This window comes from Macaca thibetana, chromosome 12 (genome assembly GCF_024542745.1).
Source record: "Macaca thibetana thibetana isolate TM-01 chromosome 12, ASM2454274v1, whole genome shotgun sequence".
NCBI lineage: Eukaryota > Metazoa > Chordata > Mammalia > Primates > Cercopithecidae > Macaca > Macaca thibetana.
Window position 1 is genome coordinate 6,242,793 of NC_065589.1, and position 16,422 is coordinate 6,259,214.

General features: G+C 46.0%; 1 protein-coding gene across 3 annotated transcripts in view; it reads left to right on the plus strand.

The window, feature by feature from the left end:
* The window catches only part of IQCA1 (IQ motif containing with AAA domain 1), a 166,811-nt gene that overhangs the window by 96,996 nt on the left and 53,393 nt on the right, over positions 1 to 16,422 (plus strand). For 2 of the 3 annotated variants that reach the window (XM_050751654.1, XM_050751656.1), the window contains 4 exons: positions 2,344 to 2,419; positions 9,704 to 9,810; positions 9,981 to 10,073; positions 14,914 to 14,981. In XM_050751654.1, coding sequence (XP_050607611.1) covers positions 2,344 to 2,419; positions 9,704 to 9,810; positions 9,981 to 10,073; positions 14,914 to 14,981 — 344 coding nt within the window. The remainder of the gene's footprint in view (positions 1 to 2,343; positions 2,420 to 9,703; positions 9,811 to 9,980; positions 10,074 to 14,913; positions 14,982 to 16,422) is intronic. The other variant, XM_050751655.1, reaches the window with a different exon arrangement.

Below are 16,422 nucleotides of genomic sequence, written 5' to 3' on the forward strand. Positions count from 1 at the left end.
CCCTTCCCCCCTCTCTGCCCCACCCCTACCCCCTGGCCACCATTGATCTGCTTTCTGCCCAAGTTTGTCTGTTTTCATATAAACGAGATTATACACTGTGAGGCCTTTGGGGTCTGGCTTCACACTCTCAGCCTAGGTCTTCACGCTTCCTCCGCACCGTAGCCTGTGTCTGTCTTCATGTCCGTGGTCGCTCCTTTCTGTGGGTGAGTTCAACGTTTCATTGTGTGGAAATACCGCATTGTGTTTACCCATTTACCCATGGATTGAGCCTATACTTTTCCTATTCTTGTTTCATTCAGCCCATGTCGCACACAGGCCAAGCGGCCAGGCCACAGGGCTGACGGGGTCGTTCCTGCCTGCTGTGTCTGGTGGGAAAAGCAGGCTGTTCTGAGGAAATGACAAGCCTGCAACAAGGGCAGGAAGGCCATCAGAGAGGATTTCAGGAGGACGGGAGGTCTGTTCAGAGTCTGAATTCATCAGAAAGCATAGGAGAAGGGTGGCCGTCCAGGCGGATGGAACAGCAGGGAAAGAGTATGGCAGGTGCAGGGGGGTGGCCTTGTCAGCATCTCTGCAGTGATGGTGGAGGCAGGAGGTGGCAAGGACAAAGGCCGCAGAGGGGCGCGGGGGCATTCATGGGGGACCACACCTGTGGGGGTGGTGTGTGGTCTGCTGAGGGGCTTGGACTGTATCCTGTGGGGGACAGCACCTCCCAGGAGCTCCAAGACAGATACCTCTGTGGGGCTTTCGAGGAAGGAAGTCGTGAGGCCAGGTCTGCTGCAGACCCCTTCCAGCAGGAGAGAAGAGAGTGACCCTGCGTTAGCCAACCTTGGAGCAAGGGGCCAGGGCAGTGGGACTGGAGGCGGAAGCAGGGAGACCCCAGGAAAGCCTCCACGGCAGAACAGTGGGGTTTGGTGATTGCTTGGCCGTGGGGAGAGAGAGGAGAAATGCCTCTGGATCTGATGCATGGATACTGCACAACCACGAGGGCCTGTGGGGACACCGTGTTCAGGCCACTGCATCCCAGAGCCCAACCCTGGAGCCCAGAAACGGAAGGGCCCATCAGGTGCCAGAGTCAGGGCGTGCTCGGGAAACAGCCCAGGGGAGGCACGCCCACGTCACCCAACTGCTGCCCTTCCTCCCACTGCATAGAGAGTACTGAGCCTGCTTCGGGAACCCGAGGACAGAACAGAGCCAGCGTTGTTCCTTTCACCCTCTCTAAGGGTAGCAATAGCCATGATAGTGGTCATCGGAAACATGACTGTTCAGGCAATGTCAACATTATTGCAGAGAAACACCACATGAGGGTTTGCAGGGCCTAGCTCTCACTATTAGGCACAGGTGAACCCTGGCGGCAGAGGGGCAGAGGGGGTGTTGTGCTGGGGCTCAGAGCAGAGCTGCGGCCTGGGCTGACGGCAGGTAGCACTGCAGTCTCCAGTCTTGGTGCACAGGGCTGGCGGCAGGAGCCAGGGATGGTGGCCTGGCTCTCTCTGCTTTGGGGGGCCCAGGGTAGGGAAGCTAGCTAGACCCTGGCTCCAGGAAGGAAGCAGAGCCCCAGAGTCAGGCTGCAGCTCGCGATGGCTTCCAGGCTCAAGGACGAGGCAGGTAGCGAGAGGAAGGAACAGCCCAGGTGCTGGAACTGGCAAGCAGCACAGCTCAGCAAAGGATGGGGAGTAGCTCCAAGGGCTGGTTACAGGAACATGAAGGAGGGAGGTAGATGAACTCAGGCTGGGAAATCAGCCTTCAGAGCGAGGAAGGAGTGACAGCATGAGAAGACAGGACCAGGCTGGGTGTGGTGGCTCAGGCCTATAATCCCAACACTATGGGAGGCTGAGGGGGGCAGATTGTCTGAGCTTAGGAGTTCAAGACCAGCCTGGGCAACATGGCAAAACCCCGCCACTGCAAAAAATTTTAAAAATTAGCCAGGTGTGGTGGTGCACACCTGCAGTCCCAGCTACTGGGGAGGCTGAGGCAGGAGGATCGCTTAAGCCCTGTCTCCAGAAAAAAAAAAAAGAAAAAGAAGTTTTTTAATCAAAAAAGAAGACAGGATCAAACTCGGGGCATGGGGTGCCCCAGGGGAGGCCACTGAGAAGGGAAAGCTGATATCAACAGGGGACGCTTTGGTGAGCCTGGACCACCCACGCCTGCTCAGTGACACAGTACTCCATACTCAGACGGGCCAGAGGGGCACTGCCCCGGGGGACCAGGACTGGGTCATACTCAGACGGGCTAGAGGGGCACTGCCCCGGGGGACCAGCATGAACCCTGGTCACGGTCATCACAGCGTCTGCGCCTTTTGCTGTCCGGTCTTGCCTGTGATTAACAAAACTATTCTGCTTTGAACAGGAAGAAGATGAAAAATGGAAAATGTCACCAAGTCTTTTTCTCCCTGCGATGAAGGAAGGATGTAACACATACAAAGGTAAGTTTAGGAGAACATGCATGGTCACTGAGACAGCAGCACGTGCTGGGAACCCCGTCAGGGGAGGCTGCTGCATGCTACTCACAACCGAGACGTTCTGCCTGTCTCTATTTTAAATTTCCTGGCCAGGCTAAGTGGCTCGCATCTGTAATCCCAGCACTTTGGGAGGCCGAGGCAGGCAGATCACCTGAGGTCAGGAGTTCAAGACCAGCCTGGCCAACATGGTGAAACCCCGTCTCTTCAAAAATACAAAAATTAGCTGGGCATAACAGCAGGCGTCTGTAATCCCAGCTACTCGGGAGGCTGAACCAGGAGAATCGCTTGAACGCAGGAGGCGAAGCTTTCAGTGAGCCAATATCGCGCCATTGGACTCCAGCCTGGGTGACAGAGCGAGACTCTGTCTCAAAAAAAAAAAAAAAAAAAAAAATTCCTTTTGGTGGCCTGAAGCATACAATTAGTTAAAAGGCAAGACACATTTAGGATGAGAAGATAGTCAAGACCCCCATCCTGTTTTTGAACCCTTAAGACTTCAGCTGAATGTTTTCATGCTAGTGGCAGGGAAGAAAGATATTTTTAGATTACTTAAATTAAGAAAATTGATACTGTATGTACAGTAAAATGTCTTAATCCTATTAGACTAAGACATGTGCCTGAATTCTGACACACGATTTTTTTGTCAGTTGTTCAGCCTGATGGGTATAGCTGTCATCTGGCTGGATATGCAAATGTAGGAACTGATCTTTCAGATATTTGCATTTTAATTTCCTAAAACTATTACCCAACTCCTGTGGTTCTACTGTGCCCTCAGGATAAATCCAAACACAGTGACCTGCCAAGATGACCTCGGTCATTAGTGCTAGTATGGAAGTTTCTGAAAGATGCAATCTGGATATGAAGTGGAATCTTTCCAAATGGCAGTCATTCGTGGCCTCCTTCCCAGCCTTGGTCTTCTCTGGATATTATCAACTTAATAGTTGTATTTTTAAATTGACTCCGGGCTTTCACCTTAATAATTGCACCTCATCCTAAGCAACAATATGAATGTGGCCATAGGTTTGACATGCTAGTGACATAAGATAAAAATGTCTGCATGCCAATGAAAATTCTCTTACATACCATGCATGGGCACCCCACCGCATGAGATGCTGAACTGAAGTGGAACCCTGGGGGGCACGATGACGTTGGCAGGATTTGGCAACTGAATCCATTTTCATTGGGAAGAAAGGAGGTCAAAAGGGAAAACTAACATTTATTAAGTACCTAAGACATGCAAGGCTTGGAGTTTTTCCATGCCTATCTCATTTAATCTTCACAACAACTGGGAGAGGTAAATGTTGCTCTCCTCGTGTGGGCAGGTACTGGTAGAAGCCCTGCTGTCATCCAAGCTTAAGAATCCATCACCTACTTAACACTGCAGAGCAGTCACTATCAAAACACCTTTTCACTTGCATATTCCTTCAACAAACAGTCAGCATCTCCAGGGTGTCAGGTGCAGTGCTAGCCCGGAGATATAAAGGTAACACCTGCCAACAACAAGCTTATATGTTGGGGGTTATAGTGGTGGGATCGGGTGGGGATAGTGGCATAAACTGGGTAGTTTCTGTAAGTTAGGATGACAGTAACAACATCCAGTGGGACCTGCTGGGAGTTGCCATCATCCACACGGTGGGGCCAGGGGCCTGGCTAGGGTGCCACTGGCATCAGGTGTGTGTCTACAGCAACAATGCCATCTAAGACTCTGCTTTGCACATCATTATTTGGTCTTTACTGCCACCCTCACTGGCTTGTTACTGCATGTATCTATAACTCCCATGCCTCCAAACACTCCAGGTAACATACTAATTCGTTTTCTTCTGGAGAGCACCTTTGTGGAGCCCTCCCGCTCAGCTGCGATCCTTGAGCCTTACTTGGCCTTTGCTGACTTCTTGCCTCTCCCTCATTTTGGTGGAGCTCATTCTCTAGGATGTCCCAAGAAGGGATTCGCAGAGGGGAGTTTTGGCTGCCATGGGCATCTGGAAGCTGTCCTGCACTCACACTCAGACAGCAGGTGCCCCGGGATGTGGAAAGCAGGGCTCCCTTCTCTTCTGATACAGCTAAGACACCGGCACAGGAAGGAAGGAGCTGGAGAGCAGAAGCCTGCTGTCCCGTGGCAGGAAGTCAGGGGCCCGTGTCTGAGACTGATAAATCAAGAAGTAACATATGAGCATGTTCTATAGACACTAGGAAAAGAACACAGAAACTACCCGAAATAGCTTCCATTAAACCAGATCACTGCACACGCCCCTGTGGCCGCTGCGCTTCCTCCAGCAGGCCAGGCACGCTCCACCTCTGGCCCTTATGCTTTCTGTTCCTCTGGCTCAGAATGCTTGTCCCTTTGGGCCTCGGTGCCAGTGAGACCTTCTTTAAGGGCCCTTGTGGAGTGACAGTCCCCCTCTGCCCGTGCCCACCCTTTGCCCACTTGGGTGTGAGTGTGTGTTCACAGACGTTTCTCACGGTGCCATGCCAAGTCCTTGAGGGCAGGGCCTTCCATTATCCACCTGCTCTGAGAGCAGTGCCTGGCCCATAATCGGGCTCAATAAAGTCAAAATGTAATAACTGCATTTGTCCTGTGTATTTTTAATGAATAAATGAATATAGGAAAGAATGCCATTGGATAATGTAATTGGCAGGTAGACAGAGTGGGACAGGTTTTTCATTAGCATCTGTTTAATATTCTGACTTTGTTTAAAACAATGTGTATCATTTTGATACAAGCAAAAATTAATTTGGGAGAAATCTAACATCCCCATGGGAAGCCAACTCTTGCAACCTGCTGACCGGCCCAAAAGCTCTGAAAACTGTCCACGCCTTTTGTGTAATATCTGTTTCCATTAAGACTGAAAAAGCAAGCAGTGTCCCTCCTGGAAGCAAACCCGCAGTGTCATTTTCCTGGTCGGATGGTGTGGCGTTGGACTTGTTATCTGCCAGTTCTTTAGTAACTTCAAGGAATTAAATGTCTTCCTCTTAGAGTTCTTTTCTTAAAAAATCAAAGGTTTTCCTCTTCAAATAAAACATTAGCATTTTAATCACTAAGATTAGCCCCCCGCCCCGGCGCCCCTCTTTCATTGCCCCCCCACGTGTGAAACTGCCTTGGCCTCGCTTTTCACATTCTTGGGATAAAAGCTGTTTCTCCGCTCTAGGAGAGAGTGGGGCAGTCGTTGCCCTTTGAGGGCCGTGAATAGCTTCCTGCATTTATAAATGTCCATGAAATTCTTGAAGGGATTGAAAAGTGCCCTGCGCAAAAGTGTCATGAGAAAAGCAAAGTTTCAGTAGAAAACTCAATCCATTTAAACGATCTAGAGGGGAAATGGGCAAAACGGCTCCGCGGTGTTTTATTTTAAATTTAGTTGCGACTCCAGAATGAGAATGTGTTCCACCGTACAACTGTTTCTACATAAGTAATTGTGTCATGGTTTCCCTTCTGTGAGAGATTCTGCCTTCCTTTTATTATGAAATACGTTATTTCCTGATTTTAGTGAATCTAGTGAAAAAGAAAAGTAGCTTCCCGTAACTAACAAAGCTGTTCTGTTTAAAATGCCCTGATGTAACAGGTAGGTGCTGCTATTGCAGAAGATTTAGAAATCCCACAAGGGGGATTGTTATTAGTAAACAGCACGTTATGACACATTTAAACCTTTTCTAGAATTTTCGAGAAAGAATGCTTACAATTTTAGACACATAAAAGGAAGCATTGATTCCTTTTCCTACATTTTATCTCTACGTATTATTCCTACATTTTGAAGTTTTTCACAGTTTAAGCTTACGTACATTTCAGAAAATTTACTAGAAAAGAGCAATTCGCTTCAAATGCAGGAGTTGTAAACCCTCCGGGCCTTTGGAGTACACACATCATACAAGCTAACCACAAAATCTAAGGGAGTGCAGGGCGAAGAATGAACTTCCACCTATTAGTGACATGAAGTCTCTCTTCCACCAATGGGATGCTTTAGACAATGTATGCAATACTTGTTTTCTACACCTTGGCTCTCGGGCTGGCTCTCACTGGGAAGGATTATGTGTAACGAGAGAAGTTCAGCCCAGGCCCCCTCCTGTAGGCCCACTCCAGCCCATCAACCTTTTTCGCCTCTTCTCCCCTCCTGTTGTCACACCTGTTTTGGGCTGGCCACCTGCCCTATGTGAATGATGACACCCCTTGAACTTCAGCCTCACCTCTGCAGTCACCTTCAGAGTCCCATCCGAGCCCCCTTCCCACCCCTAGCTCTGTGCCCCCAGTCCCTGGGCCACCTCTTATGAGACTGCCCTGTCAGGAAGGACACCTAAGTGCATTGGTACCGTGAAAAATTTGCCACCTTTGTGATTTATTTTTTGTCTGTCTGTAAGCCCACATTACAAGGAATCTGCATCATTTTCTGCATCATTTTCAAAAACCTGCCCAACTGACCTTGCATCACCACAGGCTGGTCCTCCATATCTCTGTGGCAGAGACAGTGCTCAGCCAGCAATACACACAGCCCTGCCCTTCAGTTTGCTGGTAGGAGGTAGGCTGGTCAAGAGCTCTTGCTGGGTCCTGCTGGACCCCCCACCACCCACCCCGCCCAGATACCTGCTGAGCCATCCGTGCTGCAGTCTGTCCGGAAGTCAGGTGGACCTGCCTCGGCCGTGTGTGGCAAACAACCCCTTCTGCCCAGAAAGTGCTGTGGTCACCTCTGGTGTCAGCATCTGCAGCTTGTGAACCCAACCCGCTCTTTTTTTTTTTCTTTTTGAGACGGAGTCTCGCTCTGTTGCCCACGCTGGAGTCTCAGCTCACTGCAACCTCTGCCTCCTGGATTCAAGCAATTCTCCTGCCTCAGCCTCCTGAGTAGCTGGGATTTCAGGCACGTGCCACCACACCTGGCTAATTTTTGTATTTTTAGTTGAGACGGGGTTTCACCATCTTGGTCAGGCTGATCTCGAACTCCTGACCTCGTGATCTGCCCACCTCGGCCTCCCAAAGTGCTGGGATTACAGGCATGAGCCACCGCGCCCAGCCCGACCCACTCTTTTTGAAAACTGGAGCTGCGTTTCCATGTCCTGTCTTCCTGCAGGTGTCCTGTCCTGAGGGTCCTGACTCTGACCACTAAAGGCACAGGCACTGGCCCCAGGGCCCCAATTGCTCTTTGCTGGCACGCACCTGCTTTGGGGCATAGCTGTTTCTGGTGTAGCTGCTGTCCTGTGTGATCCTCTCCCTCCAGGAAGTAGAGAGTGTCAATGAGGTAGGCTAAGACCCTGTGAGATGCTCTGCTTCCTGGGGGATGGCAGCAACTATTTGGGGCTAAACTGGAACTGTATATATTTATTTATATATAAATATTTATTAAAAATTAATTATTCATATAACTTTATTTTATTCCATTTACCATCACCATATCGGCGTGAGGAAGGGGTTATTTTCATTTCTCAGAAAGGGGAATGGGCTCAGCAAAGGCTGTCCCCTGCTAAGATCACCAACTGGTAGGTGGTAGGGCAGGGGTTCCACCTGGCCACAAACAGTGGCCCTTGCACCAAGCTGTGCTGCCCCGGGCAGGTGGCAGGTGGCCAAAAACCTCGGGACAATTGTCCTGCCTGTTTGCCAGTTCTGAGTTTGCATCAGAATCTCCCCAGTCTCTCTCCACCTCTCCTGAGAGTCTAGGTTTTCCTGGGTCTCACAGCATCTCATCCCCACCCCTTTCCTTGTTCATCCCTTTGGCCAGTTCCTGGTCCCTCTGTGGTTTGTTCAGAGACTCAACCTCTCCTTCCCATTTGTTTACCCACATGATTCTCTGGGGAAGCTTCTCTATGCTAGGTCTTCACGTTTGATGGCTCTGGGTCTCCAGCAGCTAGACTTGTTCTTCTGTCTGTGACTATGACTTTCCTCCCAATGTAGAGTTAGAGTGCCACCCTCTCCCTTCTCAGTCAGCGGGTCATGCCATGCTTGTCAGGGAGGCCATGCTGAGAAGCCTCCTTCATTCATTCACCACCCCACCTGCCTTGCCTCGGAGGCCTGCAGCCTCTGCCGTCTTCACAAGGGGCAGCCCTCGTCCCTCAAAGGTTGGGAGCCTCTGTCTGTGCCCCGAGTCCTCAGCTACCTTCCCAGGTTAAAGGTCATCACAGCCCTAAAGGCAGGTCCCAGTGAAGTGGCCAGACTGGTTGGCGGTTGTCAGCTTCACCAATTCCAGCAAATTTCCTTTACGTTCTCGACATAGATTCCAGAAAGACGTCTCCTTCCCCAAATGACAAGTCTTGGCTTCCCATGGGAGACCTCTTCCAAGTCCCACGTCGAGGATCCAGCTGTTCCACACCTCAGCATACATTTGGAACCTCCCTTCTGAGAAAGGAGCTCTATTTCCATTTATTTTAGTGATGGGAAATTATCCTTATTTTGTCTAGGGTCATGTTTCTCTAGGTCTACCCTCCTAACCACCAGGAGGAGGCAAAAGGGAAATGTTAAATATGTGTGATTTCAAAAACATCCAAAAAGTAATTCGGAAATTTAGCTGTTGAATTAGGAAGAAATACTGAGTACTTGTGTGTTTAATGTTGTCTGTTTCATAATAGGAGGCAAGGGATAATTCCTGGAGGGTTCAACAGGCAACAAAATCTTTCGTATTTTAGTGAATCATTTGAAGAAAAAAAATGAGATAAAACATTATAAAAGGGGTCACCTATGATTGTATAATCCCACCATTAACATATTGTTCTTACATGATTATAATAATACAGTAGAATACAATTGTATCACACTTAAAAAATATTGAGTAAAACAAGGCCGGGCGCGGTGGCTGACGCCTGTAATCCCAGCACTTTGGGAGGCCGAGGCGGGTGGATCACGAGGTCAGGAGATCGAGACCATCCTGGCGAACACGGTGAAACCCCATCTCTACTAAAAATACAAAAAAAATTAACTGGGCATGGTGGCGGGCACCTGTAGTCCCAGCTACTCGGGAGACTGAGGCAGGAGAATGGCATGAACCCAGGAGGCGGAGCTTGCAGTGAGCCGAGATCGCACCACTGCACTCCAGCCTGGGGGACAGAGCAAGACTCCGTCTCAAAAAAAAAAAAAATATTTTTACATCAGCAGTTTTTTTTCTTTGTTTGGTGTATTTACAAGCACATATATGAATGTCATCTGTCCAGCTTATTTTACTCAAACTTTTATCCTATGCAATAGCATATGAAGTTAGGCTTATGTTTATATTGCAATAACTGTTTTCACTAACCTACATCTTTTTAAAATTTTTTCTTTTTCTTTACCCTTCTGGAGTATAGAGATCTGGATGAATAAAGATGAGTCTTGGAATTTCTCTCAGGACTTTGATCCAGAACTGATCAAAGAGGAGAAACGGAGAGAATTAGAGTCAGAGATCAGGGTACAGGTACAGCTGTGTTCATGGTGTAGTAACAGCAAATCATTTACTTCAACCATTCTGCTTCTTTACAATTTCCTATTAATGACCTACCCCATAATTTAAGGGATTTTTAAACTTCACAAACAAAACACAAGACATGCAAAGTGACTTAAAAGTATTGTTTTGTATTCTCCTAGGTTGATGAGTTGATGAGACAGGAACTAAAAAACTTAAAGCTAGCTGTGGACAGAGAAAGGGAGCATCCAGCAAAAGTAGGAAAGAAGAAGAAGGTGAGTGGGGAAGGACCCTGCAGAGGGGTGAGGTGGAGCCGATTCAGTCATGAAAAGCAGCCCCTGCCATTCTGTGGCATGTCCAGGAGGGCTGCCTGTTGCCAGGACACCTCACGGGGAAACATGCCTGCCTTTGGTAAATTTAATTGGTCCACCATTTAACCTTTGGGCCTGCGGATTCATAAATAGGATAAACCCAACCATCTGAGAGTAACATCTCCCAAGCCCTGGTCCGTTGCAGATTCATATTACCCAAGCCCCACTGATAGAAAGAGAACTATCAAAAGAGCCAAAGCATATTCCCCAAATGGTCTCCCATCTGTTCCTGTACATAGAGCTATAAGGGAGGCCAATGGTAATGAGTAGGATTTTGTGAGTGGGGGAATCATAGGGAAAGGAATTGGATGAATTGAAGTGTAAGTTGCCACCAATCCATCTCACAGTGGTTTAGAGTAGCTAGTTAGATCAGAGTATTTTAAGTTCTTTTAGTTTGACCCCTACTTCTACCTTCATTCCAGAGACAGCCCTGTCATTGGGGCCAGATACCCAGAGTAGAGAGCGGAGAGTTCTCCTCCCTGTCAGTGCTGGCATGAGCACAGGCAGCCTTTGCTTGTATGGCAGCTTTCTCCACGTTCCATGACTGAGCCACTTTTCCTGTGATTCACACATTTTCTCTTAGAGATTTCCACACATTCAGCTGCATTTGTGATTACTTTTGCTAGATCAGGGGCCATGTGGTCTTTTCAGGATGACTGGCTCTTGATCCATTTTGTATTGATATTATGGTTTAACCCTGAAGGCAGCTGAATTGGTGTTCTGAAGATCCTTCACTGTAAGCTGAAAACACCAATTTAATAACCATCCATAGATGAAAGTACCTTCACAAGAGCTCTGGGATTCAGGTGAGAGGCTGCACACCCGGGTGGAGCACAGAATCATAAAAAAAAAAAGATGCATTGGAAAGAGTAAGAATGAAAGTTTCACTTTACCCATGTCACCCCAAAGCCCACACATCCTAGTGCCAAGAGAGATTTCCTAGACCCATGAGTTCTATCTTGGAAGAAAAGGACAGAGAAGTGAACATCTGACTTTGCCATGGAGCTCAGCACCAGGCCTGTGGACCCCAGTACCATGGGCCTCCCACAAACCCTGACACCAGGTCCATCCACAAAAATCAGTATTGGGCCTGTCTTTGGACCCCAGAACCGTGAGCCTCCCACAAACCCTGGGTGAGCCTTGCTTCTGTGGCAGCTCTCTCCACTTTTGTGATAGCAAATGTAATAGCAAGTCATTTACTGCAACCATTGTGCTTCTTTAGTTTTGCGAGTCCATCCACAAAAATCAGTGTTGGGCCTGTCTTTGGACCCCAGAACCAGAAAAGAATCAAAATGTAGCACTACAAAACATCATTCAGTTACAAAGCAACTTGTAACTTGAGAGAGGAACAAAAGAACCTCAAAATAGAAATAACAAAATGGCAAAAGTAAGCCCTTCCTTTCAAAAATTACTTCAGATGTATATAGATTAAACCCACCAATCATAAGATATAGAGTCACTGAACGGATTTTAAAAATTCAACTATATGCTATATACATGTAATTTACTTTAGATTTAGGGACACATAGGCTGAAAGTGAAGGGATGGAAAAAAGATATCTCATGCAAATAATAAGCAAAAGAGAGAAGAAATGGCTATACTTATATCAGACAAAATAGACTTCAAATCAAAAACTGTCACAAGAGACCAAAAAGATCATTAACTAATGATAAAAGGGTCAATTCAATAGGAAGATATAACAAGTATAAATAAATATACACCTTTAATCAAAGCACCTAAATATGTGAAGCAAATATTAACATATCTGAAGGGAGAAATAGACAGCAATACAATAATAGTAGGAGACCTCACTATCCCATTCTCAGTAATGAATATATCATCCAGACAGAAAATCAATAAGAAAACAGCAGACTTGAATAGTACTAGGAACCAAATAGTCCTAACAGTTATTCTACCCAGCAGCACCAGAGCACACATTCTTCTCTAGTATACATAGAACATTCTCTAGGATGTATTACATGCTAAGTCACAAAACAAATCTTAATAAGTATAAGAATATTAAAAACATTCCAGGTAACTTACAACTGCGATGAAATGAAACTAGAAAACAATAACAAAAATAATACAGAAAAATTCACAAATACGCAGAAATTAAACCACACACTCTCAAACAACCATTGGGTCAAAGAAACAAATTTGAAGGGATATTAGAAAGTATATCGAAACAAAAATGAAAGCACAACATACCAAAAATTATAGGATGTAGCAAAGGCAATACTAAGAGGGAAGTTTTTCACCATAAATGCCTACATTAAAAAAGAACAATCTCAAATAACCAACATACCTCAAGGAACTAGAACAAGAGGGGAATATTAAACCCAAAGCTAGCACAAGAAAGGAAATAGCAAAGATTAGAGCAGAAATCCATGAAATAGAGAATCGATAGTAGGAAAAAATGATAAAACTAAGAGTTGGTTTTCTGAAAGGATTTTTAAAATTGACAAACTCTATGCTAGACTAAGAAAAAAGAGATGAGATTTAAGTAAATTCAGAAATAGAACAGAGGAAATTACAACCAATGTCAAAGAAACAAAAAAGATCATAAGAGACTATTATGAATAATTAGATGCTAATAAGTTGGACAACCTAGAAGAAATGGATACATTCTTAGAAATATACAACCTACAAGACCAAATCTAGAAGAAATAGAAAGCCTCAACAAATCAATAACAAAGAGATTAAATCAGTACTCCAAAACCTTCCTGGGATCCTGGAAAGCAAAAGGACATTAGGGAAGAATTAGTGGAAACCTAATAAACTTTGAGTTTTTGTTGATAATATTGTGCCAATGTTGGTTTCTTAGTTGTGACAAATGTCCCATAGTGATGTAAAATGTTAATATGGAAAATTATGTGAGAGAGATACAGGACCTTTCTGTACTACTTTTGTAATTTTTCTGTAAATCTAAAACTGCTATACAATTAAAAGGTTTTGATTGCAGATGACATTATTTTCTTGTGGAAAATCCCAAGGAATCTACCAACTCCAAATCAACTTATATCAGCAAGGGTGCAGGATATAAGATAAGCATGGAGAAATCAATTGTATTTCTATCTATCGTCAATGAATACATAGACACAAAAGTTAAAATGGAATGTGCTTTTAAATCACTCAAAAAATGAAATACATATGTGTAAATCTAACAAAACAGATATACGACTTGTATGTTAAAACTGCACAATGCCAGTGAAAGAAATCAAAGCAGATCTGAATAGACAGACATACCATATTCATGAATTGGAAGACTCAACATAGTAAAAATGTCCATTAGGATATTTTTATAGGATAGGATTAATGCAATTCTATCAAAATACCAGAAATATAATTTGTAGACATAGACAAGTTTATTCTAAAATTGCAAAAGCAATTCAAAGGAGGAAAGATAACTTTTGAATAAGTAGTGCCAGAGTAACTGGACATCTATAAGCAAAAAGAAATGAACCTCAACCTAAGTCTCACACATTATATAAAAATGAATTCAAAATGGGTCACAGACTTAACTTTTACAAAAACAAAAAGAGAAGACTTTGGGGACCTAAGCCTAGACAAAGAGTTCTTAGAATTAGCATCCAAAACACAATTTTAAAAAGGAAGTATTGGACTTCATCAAAACTAAAAATGATTGCTCTGTGAAAGACCCTGTTAAGAGGATAAAAAGACAAGCTACAGACTGGGAGGAAATATTTGCAAACCACATATCTGACAAAGATCTAGTATTCATATACTGACATATATAGACCTCTCAAACATATAAACATATAAAGAACTCTCAAAACTCAAAAGACAAGCAACCCAATTAGAGAACGAGTGAAAGACATAAAGAGACATTACACTGAAGAGGATGTACAGATGGCAAATAAGCACATGAAATAAGCACATTTGGAGCATGTCCCTCTAGGCCATCACAAGTTCCTGAATGCAAAGCCCCTTGGGAACTAGAGGTAGACTGTTGCCTGGCCCTGAGGGCTCCAGATTTGGGGCTAGATGCTAACAGAGAAAGGTGATTGGGTACTGCCTTAGTCTGTTCGAACTGCTATAACAACGTTCTTAGGCTGAGTAATTTATAAACAACAGAAATTAATAGCTCATAGTTCTGGGAGCTGGGAAGTCCAAGATCAAGACACCAGCGGATTTGATGTCTAGTGATTTTGTGTCTGGTAAGGCCTCATTATCCACTTCAAAGATGGTTCCTTCTAGCTGTGTCTTCACATAGTGGAAGGGGTGAACAAGCTCCCTCAGACCTCTCCATGAGAGTGGAACCCTCGTGACCTAATTGTCTCCCAAAGGCCCCATCTCTTAATACCTACCTTGGGGGTAGGTTTCAACTCATGAATTTTGGGGAAACACAAGCTTATATCAGGCACCAAAGGTGAACACAGCTTGACTCTGTGTGTGCACACAGCATTTTCATCCTTTGTGGGACACCAAGCCAGAGCCCAGAAAGCCAGAATGCTCTTCCCTCTTTGGAATTTGGCCCCGTGTAAATTCCACAGTGGGGATCTCACGTCTATCCACACAAGGACACACCTACATAAGCAACTTGGGATGGGATCTTCCAGGACAGTCCCTGCGTCCATGAAAACACTGCGGTCCATGTTCACGCCGCCACAGTTAACTTTCCACCTCCCACCACCCCCAGAAAACAACGTGCTTAGCTAATTTCTAGGACTTATTTGCTTGCCTGTTTTGACTAAATTGTTGGTTATTTCCTTTTTTTCCGAAGAAGAAAGGAAAGAAAGGCAAAAAGAAAGAGAAAAAGACAAAGAAGGATAAAGATCTGACAGCGGACAGGTGAGGAATGGACTCGTTGTGTTGTGACGCATGTGAGAAGAGGGTGCCCCAGAGAAGAGCACAGGAAACCCCAAGGGCACCCCCTGTGTGGTGCCACGCCCTCTTCATCCTCCACAGTCCTGTCCCTACAAATCCCAGAGTGGAAAGATGCCTGGGTGGCCCAGAAGGCAAACCTGGACCCCCATGACTTCTGACTTCATAACTTTTTTTTAAGTTTTAAAATTCATGGAAGGGGTGTTGTTTAAATTTTGTGTTTAAGAAATAACAGCCTGGTGAAGCTTTTGAGGAAATATGGAGACTCTGAGTACCCACAGGGCAGGAATCTGTCCAAGCGCCTCTGCTGGGGCCCTTGCTCCTGCCGCGGAAGGAATGAGAGCAGTGAGGCCCAGTCTCAGGAAGGGCTGTGTCCTTTCTCGGAGCTTCATGGGCCCAGCTTCAGTGCAGGACGAATGAATTCAGTGTTCATTTTTAACTTGAAGTGGCCTGAAAGTGCTTTAACACTGAAAATAAATAGTACCTAGGTTTTCAAATATTATCAAGGAATTTAATTAAAATCCCTAATAAATAATGTGGGAAATAATTTTGAATGTGTATTTTTCTTCCCATGGGTCTTATTAATGGGTCAACACCTGTCGCTCCCCTGTTGGGGGTTCCCTCCCCTCCCTTGGTCATGTCACTCTTCTGTTTGGGCGTTCCCTCCCCTCTCCCTTGGTCCTGTCGCTCCCCTGTTTGGGGGTTCCCTCCCCTCTCCCTTGGTCCTGTCACTCTTCTGTTTGGGGGTTCCCTCCCCTTGGTCCTGTCGCTACCCTGTTTGGGGGTTCCTGCTTCTCCCTGCGTCCCAGCGTTACTCTCCCCAAACTGTTCGAGAGAAGCTCTGTGAGAGAGAAAGCCCTGCCTAGAGCTCTCTGAGGGGGAAGAGGAGGCCAGAGCACCCAGAGGGGCACCGGGCATCTGTAGCCTCCAGGGAGGCCAGAACACTGCCGTGGCCCTGGCAAGCAGCCCCTGGAAACATAGTCACAGGGAGTTGTGACTATGGGTTTCTGCTCTCTAGAGAAATGGCTCTCACAGGACATCCATAGAGGGAGAGGGCTGCGGGTTTCTCCACTCAAGTCTCCACTGTTTGAGAAGCAGTTCCAGGTCGAGAAGCTGTGGCTGGCGGCTGCCTAAGAGGCAGCTGGTCAAGTGTTTTGAGTGTCAGGTGCCCCTGTTCCTGGGGAGACACACATCTGTCCATGTGCAAACACTGGCACCTCCTGGGGCAGATTTGGGGGGCAGAGGGGCCTCAGAGTCCCATCCCTTGAGGAAGGTGCAGCCCATGCTCACACACAATGCCATGGTGTCTTCTACTAGCTTTTTTTTTTTTTTTTTTTTTTGAGATGGAGTCTCACTCTGTTGCCTAGGCTGGAGTGCAGTTGTGCCATCTCAGCTCACTGCAACCTCC